Consider the following 17,619-nt stretch of genomic DNA (forward strand, 5'->3'; position numbering starts at 1 on the left):
TTATTTTCCAGGGGAGAACATGAAGAGAGATCTCAAATTGATAGGTAAAGAAATCCTCGTGCAAATGTAGTGTTGGGCATTCGTGTTTGGGTAGAAATTTACCAAAGGACCATGAGTGTTTTTTCAGGGCCCTTCCTAAAGGTGCCCTCGGTGAAAACCATGGGCCCCGCCTAAGGCGGTGGGAACAGAGGCAGCTAGTCCCCATCACTGTTCTTGGGTACAGAGACCAGCCTGGAGCTGGTCCCACACACTGTTCAGATATGGGAAACTGAATTCCTCTCTTCATTTACAGCAGCGGTTCTCAACCTGTGGGTCGCCACCCCTTTGGCGGTCAAATGACCCTTTCACAGGGGTCGCCTAAGACCATCCTGCATATCAGACATTTACATGACGATTCATAACAGTAGCAACATTACAGTCATGAAGTAGCAACGAAAATAATTTTATGGTTGGGTCACAACATGAGGAACTGTATTTAAAAAGCCAGAAGGTTGAGAACCACTGATTTACAGCCACATGTAAGGAGCAGAGTCTTCTCTTTTAAGCTGCCTTTCTCCCAGATTGCTCCCATAAATAGGAGAAAAGGGAAGAGCCACTGACATTCAGGCTACAGACTTTCTCACTGGACCCATGTGTTACCTCCTCGTTACTCGTCTGCATGGAGGATCTTCAAAAACGAATCAAAAGACAAAGGCACTTCTTCATAAACTGCACTCCGTTGCCATCACGCTTGGGAGGGTAAGGGGAGGTTGTATTTGGATGCTTGTTTCTTTTCGTTGGTTTGCAAAACGCCAGAGAAATTATAGGGAACAGAGGGAAAAAAAGAGCCATAAATACAAATTAATTCCGTTTGTGTTTATGTTCTTTTTTCCATGGGTCAGGCTCCATTTTTTTTTTAACTCTCCAGGTGTGATGGGAGATCTCACATCCATACAGGAGAGTGGAGAGTTAATTAAAATTGTTGCTCCTACTCCCGGAAAGCAGCGCCTTTTCATTCAATGAACGGGCTGGCTTTGGAGTGTTGTCGGTGCATTTGTGTCCTCGCTGGAGTGTCGCACAAAAGCAGATCAAAGAGACCCTTCCCTCCACACAGGTTTCCTATCATCTTCTCCGCTAATGGACTCGGAAGCGCCTTCCACGGGCTGCATGGGGCTCGTGCCCTATTTTAGAAACGCCGTCTCGCGGTGTTGATGCTCTATAAGCCAGCTTTGATAGATGCTGTGGCAAACCACACTGCACGTTAATTAAGCCAGACCAGCCCCGACAGTCGGAGGCGTGGGAGAGTCTGGCAGAGAGTAACACCTCACCCCCTGCCGTGTGTATTTTGCTTTTCAACCCACCATGTGACAACCAGATATTAACACTTGAGATTGAACCCTCAGCTCTCACAAGCCACCTCGGGTTCTGTTGTTGTGTTTTCCCATTTCCTTTGCGTCTTTATGATTCTGTACTCTCCGGCTGCTATCCCCTACCCGGAGGGGGGAAACTGTTTGGGAGAAATCCTGCTGTCTCTCTCTTTAATGTGGTGACAAAATGCAATAAAACCGAGCAAAACACAAGCAGCCCCTGCGAGGCCTGTCTGAGCAGGCAGGCCAGGCGGCGGCCGAGGGTGGCCACTGTCTTGCCGCCCTGAGTGCCAGCAGAGAAAACCCGGCCTGGGCACCTCACCGATAAAAGGACTCCATTCTGCCGTGCAGGCCTTTGTGAGGCGCCAAAGCTTGTCCTGGTTGCCATGGCTACTGTCTGACTGTGGAGGGTTTGTCACAGCGACTGATAAAGTGGGAAGGTTATTCTTGATAGGCCCGAGTAATCCTAACCTCGCAGAGCTCGAGGGTGCGGACTGAACTCTCTTTACATCGGGAGTGCAGGGCTGGGGGCAGGGGTTCAGGGTGAGGTAGCCCCAGCGGGTGCCCAGCAGGAGGATGCTGGCCAGTGCTGGTCTGGAAGGCTGGTCTGGAAGGCAGGTCCCTTTGTGTCCAGGGGGTCAGGCAGAAGGGGAGGTGCTGTGTCCTTTGCTGCCATCTCTGTCCTGAGTGGGGCTTCAAGGGACAGGGCCAGAATAGGGCCCCTCTACCCCTGACCCGTAAATAAATAGGTTACTCCTGTACCGCACTCTCCTCCCCTCCCTCCTTCCCGTCCTACTCCTCTCCTTTAACTTCCTTTTCTCCTCCTCCCCCTTCCCTTCTCCTCCCTTCTGTTCTCCGCCCTTCTCCCTTCCTCCCCTCCATTCCCTTTTACCAGCTGTTCCTTTAGAAGTCCCACTTCTCGTTCTCCTCACATGGAGAATGATGGGAAGGCAAGGTGTGAGTGACAGCTGACAGATGCTGCCTCAGCCTCGCAGACTGTCACAGCGGAGACCTAGTGGGTGATGTAGGCAGAGTGTCCCCGAGGGCGAGGGCGCTGCCTCAGAACTAACTCCTGGGAGGACTCGAACACCGATTCCTGGGCCTCAGCCCAGAGTGTCTGGTCTGGTTGGTTTGGGTTGGGTCCCAAACTCTGCATTTCTTTCTTTTTTTTTAATTGGGGTGACATTGGGTAACATGATCATAGAGGTTTCAGGGGAGGGTTTCTCTGTTACGAGATCTGTATATTGCCCTGTGTGCCCACAACAAGCTCCCAGGCGTTGCTGATGCTGCCGGCCCAGGGAGCACAGTGAGAGCCACTGACATAGGCCAGGGCTTATTCGATGCAGTTGAAGAAACTGATACATTCGTTGCCAGCTGACCAGGTGACTTGTCGCCACGCTGGGATGGGTGCTCCGTGATAGGAGCTTTAAAAGCCATTTGAGGAGGCAGAGCTGGTTGTCCCCTTATCTCCCTTCCACTCCTCCAGCCCAGGGCAGCCAGACGAGCTGGTTCTACTCCCCAAAAGACCTCCAGCAGGACAGCCCCTGGCCAGGACGGCCCCTCCGTTAAGCCCACCCTCCTCAGGGATCGAAGCCCGGCGTGGTCTCCGTGTGCACCTGCTGGAGCTCCCCCCGGGATGCCCTGGGCCCAGCCCTGAGTCCCGGGAAGCCTGCCTCGAGCACGGCCCACGTCCCTCCTCTTCTGCTGGCCTTCGAAGCCTCGAGGCCCTGCCAACGGGCCCTTTGTACCCTGGTTTCTTGGGTGTCTGTGCTGTTGCCTCTGCTGGACTGTGAACCCCAGCCCAGGATGGTGCCTTCATCCACGCTGCGCCCACCACGGCTTCGAAATGCTAGCAGAATGAATCTGCGTGGCCGCCTCGGTTGGAAGGAATCTGGATACATGTAGAGATGCTCAGAGGCCAACTTAACTGAGATCGGGAGTCCCGTGGAGACACAGGCCAGGGGTGGGGCTGCATGTCAGTGTTAGCGAGGAGCCGGAATAAGAAACTAGGCCTGATGCAGGGGACCCCGTGCCGTCCTCACACTGGGGTTCTCTCCCTGTGGGAGCAGGACCGAGTTTTTAAACTCAAAGGCAAAAACAAACAAAAAAAAAGTACAAGGAAAAATTCAAAGGCAAGTGTGGGGCAAGTCTCCCAACCCCCCATCCTGATTTGAAATAAAACACGGGCAAGCATTCACGTACCCCTTGTCGGCAGGCTGCATAGCACAGGGGTGTGTGTGTGTGTGTGTGTGTGTGTGTGTGTGTGTGTGTGTGTCTGGATGCAAATGGCTTGATCATTTGTCACTGTAACTTCACTCCCCACGACACACTCTGAAATCGTCCGCATCAGCATGTGTTGTCTGTCATATGCCCTGAATCCGTCTTGGAGGCGACGTGATTGTGCTTCTTCCATGAAATGAGAATAAAACAAAATTGACGGATTAATCCTTTGGCTCTAATTCCTTGCCACCTATGTGGGCTGACATGGGGCCAGGAGAGGTCCCGTGTTGGCAGTTGGACTCTGAACCCTAAGCATCCTCAGAGCCAGGGCCTCTGGCTGCTTTGTGGGGGTAGCGGCTGAACAGTCCCCTCTCCGGAGATAGCAGCATCCCTCACAGTGGCTTTCTCCCCTAGGGCGTCGAGGTGCAGACAGACTACGTGCCCCTGCTGAACTCGCTTGCAGCCTATGGCTGGCAGCTCACCTGTGTGCTGCCAACGCCCGTCGTCAAGACTAACAGGTAACAGAAGGGTCATTGCTATTGCTGAGCGCTCACTCTGTGCAGGCGCTGTTCCCAGGAAGTGCTTCATGTACATAACCTGGGAGGTGGGTGTGGCGGCAGGAGCTCTCCTGCTGGGAAGTGGCAGGGCTAGGATCTTGGATTCCTAACCCCCTGCCCCAGAGCTCTCACTGCACCCCTCTTCCTACATGGGGAGCCTTGACCAGCGGAGCACTCCTGCCCAACATGTCAGAGATGAGCCAGCTGGACTGAGGAGACTCGGGGCTCTCGGCTGCCGAAGAAACTCAGCACCTACTATGTACTCTGTGCCGGGCTAGAGAGACATTTTGTATATAAAATCTTTTTATAGCTGAGGACAGTGTGGCCAGGGACAGGGGAGGACAATCATGGTGCTGATCAGGAGCCCCACGAAGAACATGCGAAGACCTGGAGCCGGGGCCCTTGCTTGTGGCACTCCCTCCGATTTCACATTCATGGTGGTGTGTCCACCCCCAGCTCTGCCCACCACCCCTTGAGCCACGGGCTTGTCCGAGTCATCCCAATGCTAAAAGCCTTGCATCTGGGTTTGCTAACGAAACTAGTCCTCTTAACTATCCTCTAAGCATAGATTGGATTCCCATTTTACAGATGAGGAAACTGAGGCTCAGAGAGGCTCAGCCAACATACCTGAGGCCACACAACCACTAAGGGGCAGAACCTGGAGCTAGAACCTCAGTTGAAAAATCAAGGGCTCCCTCTCCTTCGCCTCTTGGCCCACCTATAGGGATGCTCCTGCCCGTGGCCCTCGGTGCTCTGCCTACCCCGATCCTGCTGCACACCCACAACTCCAGGGTGATGGACAGCATGGGGCAAGGCTGGTGATCTGGGGGGATGGCAGGCAGTGCAGCCCCGGGCTCAGACTGAGGGTGGCGAATGATCAGTGCCTTTCCTGTGTCCTTCTGCAAGCTCGTCTGGTCTCTCAACATGTCTCCCTCCTGACACTGGGACACGGTGGCCTGTGTACCTGCAGGAGCCAGTCTGTAGCCACCTCTGGCCCTTGGCCACTGGGAGCCACCGTATTGCTGCTCAGCCAAGACTCCTGTGGGCACAGGGCGATGCAGCGGAGTAGAAAGGATCCTGCCTGGGTTTGTGGCTTGCAGACTTGAACCCAAGTCCCCAGTCTGCCCCCTTGGGCCAGCCAGGTAGCTTCTTGGAGTCTGTGTGCCAGTCCACGAAGTCTGGTCCAGAAGCCGGAGGACAAGAGTCACAATGAGCACGTCTTTGAATGTGAAGGCCCAGCTGGTTCTGGACTAAGCTCAAAGGGTGCAGACAGGTCTCTGTCTGTCTCGGATCGTCACACCTGCCAAATAATTCTCCCTAACCCTCCCCTTCCCTGTGCCTTAAATGACCTCTAGTAGTGGAGTGGGAGACCGCACTGAACCAGGCTGATCCGAGCTTAAATCTTGGCTTTCTGCGCTGGAGCCTGCTCCTTACAGGAGCTTTCATTTCCTGTCTATAAAGACGTCTGCCCCGGTCCTTGGAACACTGTGGAGGCCTAAATGAGACATTATGTGTGGGTCACCCAGCCCAACCCCGGAATAAAACAGGAAATATGAGTGTCTCCCCCTGACCCTCTGGCATGGTGTCCAAGTAGGGACATGGTGTCTCAGCAGGGAGGACATTTGCAAAATAATAGATTTAAGAAAGTGATAGGAAGGGTGGAGGCGGGAGAGAAAACCATCCCCTTCACAATATTTCTATCATCTCTAAAGGCAGCTTCAGGGGTCCTGCCTTCCTGGAGGAAAAATGCACGCACTGGGCCGTAAAAATGAGCGGCACTCCTGGGCATCCCTCCCCAACTTTGTTAATGCCACTCCCTGCCTTGCCCGCCGCCCTCCCGCCTGTGTGCCTGCAGGAGCGGCATGGCCTGCCTCTGTGAGGGCAAATCGGGCCTTGGCCGAGACCTGTGCGCAGCCAGCCCTCCACCCGCTGTCCCTGTGACGGCTGATGGGCAGAGCTCTTCACCCAGGTCCTCATCCTCCTGCCCATCCTGGGCCAGCCAGGCCCCTCGCGGCCTCACTGCCAAAGACAGATTTGGAAGAGGCACACCACCCCTCTGAGAGTCACTGAAGAAGCCACTTTGTCATCATCAGGCACGATGCCAGCTGTTCTTTCACATCAGGGGGAGGGCGTTTCTCACCATGAAGCTGACTTTGCAGGGATGCCCGAAAAGCTTGTGTTGGGCACCCGAGATGGCCCCCCCAGAAGCCAGGGCGGGTGGCCTGGGGTGGGAGAGTGGGGGCTTCCTGTTCTGACCCCTCACTGTCATTCCTGCGGGTGGTCAGCCTTGAAGCTAGGGATGCAGTGTCTGCAAGGTTTGCGGCTCCCCAGGTATAACCTCACTCCTTCTCTGCTCCTGTGTGTGACAGGGAGGGAAACGTCTCCACCAAGCAGATCGTCTTCCTTCAGAGACCGTGTCTACCTCAGAAACTCAAGAAGAAGGAATCCAAGGTGAGTGGCGTGGTTGCCTTTCTCAGGTTTCTCCAGCGGGGCTTCACGCGCAAGGGGGTTTTCCTACCGCAGGTGGGCGGGCAGCCTGCTGCAGCTGCTAACGGCTCCGAGCCCAAGGACACCTGAGCCCCTCGGCGACCTGATCAGGCCTGAAGCTGCCAGAATGGGACAGGCAAGGGCACTGGAGGGCCGCATCTGCCAGCATCCTGCTGGTCGGGCCAGAAAGGCAGACGAGAGAGGTTCTTGCAGACACTCGAGCGTGCCAGACATTCCCCCTGGGCTAAGAATAGGGGCACGGAGTCAGCTGCGTTCTGACGAGATGCTGGGGGTGGAAGATGGGTAGTGTCTCTGCATCTTCATCTCGTTGCACGCTGGCTGAGCTCTGGCCTGCCCGGGGAGTCCTCGGGACATCAGAAGTTTGGCGATCTTGGCAGACAGACCCTGCGAGAGCCCCTTTGTGACAGCCACAGCCTGCAGGCCCCCGAGTGGCAGCAGCTGGTCTAGACAGAGGTCAGCCTTAGCCTGCGGCAGTGAGCCCTCCAGTCAGGCTGCCCTGCCATCGCCAGGGTCCTTTTCCCCTCCCTGGTCGTTGCGTGAACCGTCCGGGAAACACAGTCACGATGAGAGACTGTGGCCATGCTCAGAACATCTCCCCTGTTTGATGCGGTTGATCCCGGGTCCTTCCCTGTGTCTGATGATTCTGACGTTCCACACCCCGTGCTTTCCAGTGGGTGTGTCACCAGGTGTCAGGAAGGGGCAGGTGAGTCTAGGGAACCTGCCAAAGCCCAAGTCAGTGTCACCTGGAGCCAGCTCGTGCCACCTTTGATGGCAAGGCCGTGTTCCCAAGCAGAGCCTCACGCTTGGCAGTCTTGCTTCCTCGTGTTCTTTGGACACAGAGCCCGGACAGGAGCACCAAGCAAGTGGACAGATTGGGGCAGCCCCTCTCCAGCCAACACATCCAGGGGGAACCTGTTTGTGAGACAAACATCAAGGAAATGGCGCCTTGAAGCCTGTTGAGGGGGAGTGCAGAGGACTCTCTCTCCAGGCGCTGATGCACATGTGACTGGTGACAGCAGCAGAGAACCGGAAGGCAGCTGCCAAACCACCCTGTACCGCCAGGAGCAGTAACCACCGGGGGTGGGGGGGAAAGGTGGGTCAGCCAGGACTGCTGTCAGTGGTGGCATAGCCGTGGGCTCCGGGGGACTGTGCACATTCACAGTGACATTGGACAACCACGTGGGCAAAGTCTCTACCAGCTACCAAAGGAAGCTGCTTCTGCCTTTAAGAGTGGGAGTGGGTGCTGCCTTGTCCTGGCTTCTCTCCTGGTTGTGGCGCTGAGGACTCCCAAAGCAAAGACGCGCGGTTTGATTTTGGTGCAGACCATGCCTCTCAGAGGGGCAGCCAGTGGGAACCTGAGCGGGCGGAGGTTTCAGAGGTGGAGTGTTAAAGCTGGTGGAGTGTTAAAGCTGGTGTGAGAGAGAGAATCCAGCAGGACGGGAGTCTGATTTTCTGGTCGGTAGAAACTTCCATACAAAGCAACTACGCGAATATGGGGTGGCTGCTTTCTTCTTTGTTATCCCCGACTCATTCCAAGTTCGGATGGGCTGGTGCTGAGCTCTTGTCCTCGGTGTGACCTCGAGAGAGCACCCGGCCAGTGGAGTCCCAGAGAGGGGGCTTCACAGCAGACGCCCTGTCTCCGTCTCCCCGTCCCTGTCACCTGCTGCTCAGCTGACGCGGGGGGCGTTCTGCTCCCACAGGTCTGTGGGTTCCTGTGACTGGGCAGCAGCTCCATCTCGTCCTCACGGTGCTGAGCGCCTGCAGCACTGACACTGTCGGCTGCCCTCGCCTCTTTAAGCTCCTTTTCCTCTTGGCTCCGTCCCACCATCTCCTGGCTCCATCCCACCCTCCCCTCCTGGCTTCCCACCAGGTTCCTCGGGGCTCAGGCCCAGCCATTGCTCCTCTCACTCTCTTCCCCGTCCTAGAGAGTCTCTTTCATCCCCAGAGGGAGAACTTCTCTCACCACCTCTGCCGTGACCCTTGTATCTGCATTGCAGCCCTTGCTTCTTCCTTGCCCAGCTCACCTGTCCTGTTACTGCTCAGCGATCTCAGAGAAATGCGTGACTTTGCCCCTCCTCCTCACCTGGCCCACCTCCCCTTTCCTAGAGGAATGGACCGCCACCAACCCAGAGGCACCAGCCCACCTGGGGTCATCTTGGACTTTCCCCATCCCCTTCCCCCAGCAGTGAAGCCTTAAACATGTCTATTTTGGGTCCTAGAATCCCTGGGTTCCTCCACTTCTCTTCACCCTCACTTGCTTCAACTACTCCAGTCTCCTAATGACAGGTCTCCCTTCAAATATGTTCTCTGTTCGGAGACAAAGTGATCTTTTGAAAAAGCCAGTTGGCCCGCCAGTGTGGCTCAGTGGTTGAGCATCCACCTATGAACTAGGAGGTCACAGTTCAATTCCCGGTCAGGGCACATCCCAGGGTTGCGGGCTCTCTGTGCAGGAGGCAGCCAATCACTGAGGCTCTCTCATCATTGATGTTTCCATCTCTCTCCCCATCTCCCTGGTTCTCTGAAATCAATAAAAAAAAAAATTTTAAGAAAAAGCCCATTGAATCATATCACCTCACTGCTTAGAACGGTTCTTTGTATGAAGATGGAGATCTGGAATGTGGTCCACAAGGCTCCGTGTGATCAGCCTCCGGGTCCTGTTTGCTGGCGATGTTGACCTGCGTGCTCCTCTGTGCCTCTCCTGCCTCAGGGCCTGCGCTTCTGCTCTCCCCTGCCTAGGACACGCTCTTCCTCGGTATTTTCTCAGGATGGTATGATACCCTGGGGGTCTCTTCCCGGGCTCTCCTCTACTGGTTTGTGCTCATTCATTTATCCTCTCCTGGGAGAGTCTGTCCATGAGAGCACAGACCTGTGCTTCTGACTTTTGCCTGCCCAGTGCCTGGCTTTTAGCTGGTACTCAACAAATATCTGTTGAATCAGTGAACGAGGAATCAAAATTCTGAGCCCGGGACATGCCTGTTATGTCCAGCATTGAAACTTAAGAAGAGAAAATCCAAGGTTGGCACAGCGGGGACGAAGCACAGTTAGTCGTCTTTTAATCAGCAGAGTGACAGAACCCTCTCATCAAGACTTTTCAGCATTTGAAAGAAACCTCTCTGTGTGAGTGTGATGTGGAGCTCCCTCGAAGGTGAGAGGTGGTTCCGCGATGCCGGAGTGTCTTCCTTCCCGCTAACCTCGCTGACGTGGGGGCAGGTCGCAGACAGTCTTTACAATGTGTGAATTAAATCCATCAGCCCCTCCTGACACGGAACTCTGGGCACACACTGCGGTGAGGTGGAGGATTGTCCCTTCCCCCGGTTACTTCTGACATGGACGGCTACTGTGGGATCCTTCCTGGTTTAGGCACCAGTGCCACCCCCTCGTGGAGAGACAGCCTGTGTGGGAAGACTGGCACGGGCATGGCACAGCCTGGCAGTTAGCAGCTGTGTGTGGAGTTCAGAGACTCCCTGGTACCACCCAAGACATGGGAAGGTCCTCCAGGCCTTTAAGTGGGGGTTTCACCCCCCCCCCCCCCCCGCCCCTCAGAGCCGCCACCCAGAAAGCAGTCCCTGGGGCTGCACATCCCTGCCTCTCTGCTTCTTGCTTTCTGAGATGTCATCTTTTTGAGCCTTGGGATCTGGAGCAGGTTTTGTTGTTTGTTAGAGACAACAAGAGGGGAAGGGGAAGCCTGGGTGGGGAAGGGAGCCGTGTGACGGTGGAGGGGAGGGAGGAAGAGGGAGCACGTCCGTGGATGGTACGGCTGGGGTTAGGCGAGCCTGGGGCTGTCCTTGTGTCCCAGCTGTTTCTCACACAGTAAGTCTCTGCCCACGTGCTTTTCTCTGCTTGGTGGTTCTTAGATTGTGGCCCCTGGACCAGCAGTGCCAGCCTCAGCTGGGAGCTTGTTAGAAATGCAGTCTGCCTCCCCTCCCCAGGCCCTCGGAGTCACAGGGGGTGGGGGATCTGGTTGAAGGAGCCCTCCGGCGATTGTGATGCCCACTCCAGTCTTAATTGAAGAGTTTAGGCCCCTTTCCAGCCTCACCCGTGGCCCTCCATCCACATTTTATCATTATTGATTTTTTTAAAAATGGGCCTGTCAGGGAGTCTTCAGTGTAGATACTTGTTTTTAATAAACTGAACCAAAGAATCTTTAATGGCCATAAATCTAGACTTCCATTAGCTGACCACCCGGCCTAATGATCAAGTGCCTGGTCTAGCAGATGCATCTGAACATGGCGAAGTCTGAAAGCTGAGGCACTTACGCGTTGGGCTGAGCCATCCAAAGGGGTGTTGCTTCCTCCCTTCTCTCTAGGTCAAGAGCCTAAAGCTTTTCACCCCCGATGTGGCTCAGTGGTTGAACATCGACCCATGAATCAGGAGGTCACGGTTCGATTCCCAGTCAAAGCACATGCCTGGGTTTGGGGGCATGCAGAAAGCAGCTGATTGGGTATTCTCTCTCATCACTGATGTTTCTATCTCTCTCCCTCTCCCTTCCTCTCTCTGAAATCAATACACACATATATATATATATATATATATATATACACACACACACATATATATACACATACACACACACATATATATGTATATATACGTATATATACGTATATATACATATATATACGTATATATAATTTATATATTAAAAAGAGGCTGGAAGGGTAGTATGGAGCCAGAGGCAGCTGTGTTTGAATTCTAGCTCTGCTATTTCCAGCTGTGTGACTTTAGGCAAGGTACTTAACCTCTCTGAACCTCCACATGCTCATCTATAAACTGACTCTAACAGTGCCTACTGAGAGTATTGCTTTGGGGACCCAGGGAAATGGGAAACTTTGTCACTGAGACACATAGTAGGCACCTTGGTAAGTGTTTGTTCTTTCCGGGGCAGGTATCCTACAGGCAGTCGGCAGCTCAGAACATTTAGCTTTTAGATTCTACAGACCCTAAGTTTTTCCCACTGCTACATCCCTGCTTCATGAGAATGTCCCCACAAAGGAGAGAAGGAGGAAAGGGGAGGATTTGAGTCAGAGCCTTCTTGGTACCTGGCTGCGGCGCCGGGGACAGCACGGGGACTCAGCGATGTCATCACAAACCCATCTGAGGACACGGAACACGGAGCAGTCCGGGAAGGCATTTGGCTTGGCAGAGATTCCTGAGATGGCTCTGAAGGACAGAAACCATTGGCTGGAGTAGCTCCCTCCCAGCTCCGCTCCGACAGTCCTGAGTCCTCTGTCCAGCAGGCCGGGCTGGTTCTGGGAGAGAGTGGCCGGTGTGCCTGCCACAGGCCTTTTCCACGGCCTCTGTCCTCTTGTTGTCTTCTGTCAGGAGAGCTACAAATGGGGTCTTCTTCTGGAACCTGGATATGGCCAGGCATCCAGAGGAACACAGACCTCCTGTTGTTTGTTTAGCACGAGCAGCCCCTGGGTTTGCATTAGTCAGTAAGTGTCCAGGATGGACTCTGGCAAAGGTGGCAGCTCCTCGGTTGTAGAGCATCCGACTGCAGGGAGCGCTGTGCACACCCACTCTTGTGACCTGGCCCCTTGGTTGTGCACTGCAGCCCTGGAGGCTGAGACAACTATTTCAGAGATGATGGACTTGAGCCTTGGAGAGATTCATAACTTGCCCCAGGATAGAGAGCCAACAAGTGCCAGGACGGGGATTTGAACCGGGCTCTCAGCTGCTGTGATGTTTTAACATGTAGGGCCTTTCACCACTTTTTTTAGCAAAAGGAAAGCTTCCTCTGACGTCCCTGCTAGCCGACTGCCTCTCAGAGAAATGCACATCGGCAGGCTTAACTGGTGTTTTTCTAAAAACATGCAAAAATGCAGGAGCTCTATTTGGGGACATGGATTTTTATTTACTAGTAAGACTCTTCCATTTGGGCTGGCATATGAAGCAGTGGCGGTGGCTGCCTATAGCAAGGCAGCAATTAGGAACCACGAGCGCTTGTGCCCGAGAGCCACAGAGGCTTGGCATCGGAGGCAGCAGCGGAGGCTCTGGGGCACCCGGTTGGCGCCCCGCACTTGTGGTTACAGAGCCGAGACGCCTGCTTCAGTCTAGGTTGGCGCGGGCACCCTTGGGATGGGGGTCTGAGGCACTGCTTTGCCTTTAAGGGGTCCCATTGTCAGGAACTCATGGCTTAGGTGGAAGAAGCTTAGAGTGTGAGAGAGAGAACCTGCACAAAGGAGTGTCTGAGCAAAACCCGTCCAACATGGGAGGTGAACGCCTTTGGGAATTTGGGGGGAGGGTGGGGAGGAGGAGGACGGGATAGATGGTAAGTCCTAACCTCAACATGCACTTTGCTCCTTTTCTCTTCTTTGATGGGAAATCTTGTCCAAAGGTGTTCGACCCAAGGACCCTGTGGCTGTTTCGGCAAATGTTTTCTTTGGGGGAGTAGATCGCTACCACTGAAAATTCTGCAACGGTGGCAGATTTTTAAAAATTTACATAGCACATTTTTTGGTTTTTCCTAGCAAGGCACTCAGTTATTTAGCATGTGCTAAAGCCTTAAGAAATCATTTTCCACTGATGGTGCAATTGCATTCCTGGGCTCCCCTCTCCAGCCCAGCAAGAAGCCATCAGAACCGAAGGCTGCCTTTGTTCTTCTTTCAATCACAGAGTGTCTGAGATTTAAGTCCAGATTTGGCAAAACCAACGTGGTGTGACCGAAGTAGAAAGAAATGACCGTGATGGGAACTTAAACTGAACCCCTGTGTGCATGTGGGTCACGGAGCTGCACCTGCAGGGGGGCCAAGTCCCATGATTCTCTTCTTCCCGGTGAGACCACTCCCTGCAGCGGGGGCTCCTGTCTCTGGCCCCCATCCACCTACCTCTCTCTCCTCGGGGGCTTCTCTCTCGTTCTTTGTGCCGGTCACAACGGGGCTTGGCGCATCCACAAGATCCCTTGGCTGCCATCTTCCCGAGGGTACACCACATCTGGCATCTGACTCTGTGGGTCCCCACCCAGAGTGGACTGCCCCCCAGCTCTGAGGTGGAGGCATGCTGGGGGATACTGACCACCCCAGGAGGACAGAGGTCAGAGGGGCTTTTGCTCAGGAAGACTGGGGGGGGGGGACCCCTGATGTTTGGGGAGTAGAAGAAAAAGGCTGCTGAGTGGTCAGCCCACAGAACACATTCCTCGTTTATAAACACAAGGACCCGTTTCTCTGAATCTTCCAAGGTATTTTTTTAACACCTCACAATGTTTCCATGTCTGCTCAAGCTCATTTGCCCAGATCAATTCCAAGTGCACAGGCTGCTACCCTGTCTGCCTCTGGGATCGTTCATGTCATCAGCAGACTCAGCGGGACTTTCAGTGTTTCCCACTGTTTCTTCCTTAAAATTAATTTCTCTTTTTGGAGATCACCCAGAAGTAAGGTGCAGATACACCGATCCCTCCTCACTAAACCCCAGGCTATGTTTTGACTCTAAAATTACAGGACTGGTTGACATTGAAACTCAGTGTAGCCAGCATGTCTGGGCTCTGTCGTCCTTCCATTCATTTATCCCACAAGTAGGGTGAGTGCCTACTCTGTGCCAGGCACTGTGCTCTGCCCCAGGGATGCAGGAGGAAATAGGACAGGCGGCTTCCCTGACCTCATGGAACTTAAATCTGGTGTCATTAATGGTAACAGCAAGTGTGTCTGGTATATGACGTCACGCACAGTGCCAAACCCATGACATGGATTATCACATCATTGGAACCACACAAATACCCTGGAAGGCAGGGCCTGACATACCACAGCCTACCACCTGTTTCAGCAGATGAAATGTTGTTGGACATAGTCATGCTCATCGGTTTACATATTATCTATGATTGCTTTTCTGCAGCAATGGTAGAGTTCAGTGGTTTCCTAATGGTTTCGGCAGCGACCATGTGGCCCGTAAAGCCAATATAAACTATGATCTGACCTCTACAGGAAAAGCTAACTGACTTAGCTTTCTGAGAAAGTCAAGTCACCAACCTTGGTTTTGGTTGCTGTCCCCACTGTACAGATGAGGACCCTGAGGTTGGGCAGTGGGGCCAGGGAGTGGTGGAGTTGGGACGCTTCACGCATGCAGTCTCGCTCCACAGCTTGGACGGGTCTGGTTCTTGCACAGCTCAGTTACTGACTGCACGACCTGAGTCTTCTCTGAGTCTCTGTTGACGTCCCTGGTGCTTGGTTGCAGATCGGGCTCCCTGGGAAGCAGGGTCTGGATGGTGGATGTTTTTGAGGGAAGTGCCCTCAGGAACACCCGTGGGGAACACAGGGCACAGGAGTGGGCCGGGAATTGAGCTGGATCCTGTCTCAGCAGTGGCCTTGGCCACCCCTCCAGGTAGCCGAGGAGCTGGGATGGCCTTTCAGAGTTTCCCTAGTTGTGCAAGGAGGGATAGGCCCTTGTACCCCACCCAGACCAGACCTTGGGTGTAAGTTGCCCCAGGAAGGGAGAGTGACCTTCAGTGAGGTGGTGGGTCCTGTCAGCAGATAGCAGTCCCGGTAGCTGGGGCAGCAAGCCCGCCAGTCCTGCAGGGGACCTGGCGCCCCACATGCTGTGCCTTTGCTCAGGTGAGAGAATTCAGCCCAGTGCTGGGTAACCCACCGCCTGCTCAGAGCCCTGGCACTTAGGAAGCGCCGGCCCCATGTCCCCTCTTCCTCCTGATTGATCAAACGATAGGATTTCAGGACTTCCTTCCCAGGCCTTTGAAGCACACCCCGTGGACAGCATGGAGCAGCTCTAGTGGTGGGTGTGATGTGTCTGGGCTGTGATTGACGTTGGCCATGCCCCTGGAATGCAGGGAATTGTGTGTCTTGCTGCAGAGAAGTGACATGGGTGTGAATGTAGACACATCCAGGTGAGTCTCTGGGTCCACAGAGACGCGTTTACTTATCTCCATCCTCTCCCATGTTCAGTTTCAGTGGCGATTCTCCCGAGAAGACATGCACAGCAGGCAGATGAGGAAATCCAAGGGTAAACTCAGTGCCAGAGGCAAGCGACAAGCCGAAGAAAATGACCGGAGTCTGGAAGACCAGTTTTCCAAGGCCGGGGACGTGGGAAACTGCGTGCTGAACCAGCAGCAGGAGGACGGAGCCTCGGAGGAGGCGAAGGGCCCCATCCAGGAGGTCACCGGAGAGCCGCTGTGTCCCGATGGCCAGCTCTGTGTGGAGGGCGGGGCCGTGCAGAACGGTCCTGCCGGTCACTGTGGGGCCTTGGCCGGGGGCTGTGAGGGGCCCTCAAGTCCTGGAGAGGATGCTGGGGAGGGAGGTACTGAGGCAGTGGCTGCAGAGACAGCAGACTACTGAGTCCCAGCCGTTGGCGCTGCAGCCAGACCAGTCGGCCACCCGGAGGCACTGCCGGCAGCCCGGTCGGGCTGCTTGGCCCTGGTGCCCTGTGTTCCCTTTGGCTTGGCTTGACCTCACTTGTGAGCTCGCCCAGGCCCTGCAGGGCTGGCTTCCTGACTGTTGGCTCCTGCACATCCATTTGAAATGTGTCATACTGCCCCCCTGTTAGAATGCAAGAGGTCAGGTTACTTCTTCTCAACCTCAGGGCGGAAGGCCCAGCCCTGGCTCCACACTCCTCAGTGGGAGGGTCTGGACCGTCCAGTGCCTGTGTCCGCCCTCTGGGGCCTCCGGTCAAGTCCATGGACCTCCCTAGCAACAAACCGGGGCTGTGTGGGGTTCACTCCCACAGGCTGCCGGGGCAGTGTCCACCCTCTGCTGTTCCCTGTCAGCTGCTCTTCACCTAAAGCCCAGGACCCTGCTGCTGTGGCAAAGAAAAGGACCTTAGGGGAGGGCAGGTGCCCCACCTCCTGGCCTTTCTCTAGCATCCCGTAGACACTGGTAATCTGGAGATGAAAAGGTAACTGTTCGTGCACCTGCTTTTGCGGAATGTCCAAGGAAGTATCCTGTGTTAGTGTTAATGCCAAAAAATTTTTAAAGGTTTTGTATCCAGCACATCGTGTGAACTCGCGTTCTTTCTGTCATTTCGGGGCAGCCCAGCGGGTTGGGTGCCCTTGTCGTGTGCTATTTTAATCCGTGCGTCATTGGCCAAGTTGCTTCCCATGTATGCTATCACGTGTTTATATTGTCCAGAAGGTATCGTTAAGGCTTTACGTAGATGCAACTGGTGTCTTCACCAAAACAACAGCCTGTCTCTTTCTTGTTTAGTTAAAGCAATAAATCATCTATGAGTTAGAGCCCTGTGCGTATTGAGTATTAATTGTGTCACAATGAGAAAGCCCTGGCCTGATGGTCCCAAGGACTCAACCCCACATCCCTAAGTGACTTAACTCCCGGCAGTGCGATGACCTTCGAGAAAAGGACGCTCCTATGGGAAACAAAGGAGCCAGCCGGACACATGGTGCCTGCTGGTCCTTTGCAGAAAGAATGCAGACAGTGGGATTCAGGTGCCGCCAGGTAAGTCAGGGCAGAGCCACCCCATGGCCCGTGGTGATGGAGGAAATGCCTTTTGAAAACAGCCCCACACCGGTTTCTGTCTAATAAGCATGTTTCCAAGCTTTTAGGGAAATTATTGAATGAGGCAAGTCTTTTCCCTTTGCAAGTTCGCTAGACTACACCACACCTGGGATACATTTGTATAAAGAACTGAAGGCCCTTGTGCAGCCGCGTCGTAGTCATTTTTCCTCTTGATGTTGGCGCCTACTTCCCCCCGCCTGACCCCTAGCGCTCACCTGCAAAGGTTGAAGGCTCTGTCCAAAGAGAACTATTTAAAATGGCGTTTTCCATAATTATACCCAGGAATATCTACATGGCATATTGATTTAATAAAAATACTGTCTCTTCACCCATATCTTAGAGGATCACCGCTTTTTAAAAATATGCTAGTTGGCAGCAGCCTGGGACAAAAGCAACGCATCTTTCACGGCTCTGAAAAGCAAATGGATGATCCCAGACTTCGCCCCCCTAGCGACAGCCTTGCGCCACTCAGGGTTGGGTACATTTTTCAATAATTAAATGACATTCGTGTTGGCTGAAGGTGTCATGAGGGGGAAA

The 17,619-nt window shown here is 54.1% G+C and overlaps 1 protein-coding gene across 1 annotated transcript in view; it reads left to right on the forward strand.

The window, feature by feature from the left end:
• Nucleotides 1-16,802, forward strand: part of RFTN1 (raftlin, lipid raft linker 1) — a 176,428-nt gene extending 159,626 nt beyond the window's left edge. The window contains exons 8-10 of the mRNA XM_070433349.1: nt 3,981-4,084; nt 6,493-6,574; nt 15,520-16,802. Coding sequence (XP_070289450.1) covers nt 3,981-4,084; nt 6,493-6,574; nt 15,520-15,909 — 576 coding nt within the window. The 3' untranslated portion in view covers nt 15,910-16,802. The remainder of the gene's footprint in view (nt 1-3,980; nt 4,085-6,492; nt 6,575-15,519) is intronic.
• The last annotated feature ends 817 nt before the right edge of the window (nt 16,803-17,619 follow it).

This window comes from Myotis yumanensis, unplaced genomic scaffold, assembly GCF_028538775.1.
Source record: "Myotis yumanensis isolate MYYU_CA2020_CCGP unplaced genomic scaffold, mMyoYum1.0.hap1 SCAF_14, whole genome shotgun sequence".
NCBI lineage: Eukaryota > Metazoa > Chordata > Mammalia > Chiroptera > Vespertilionidae > Myotis > Myotis yumanensis.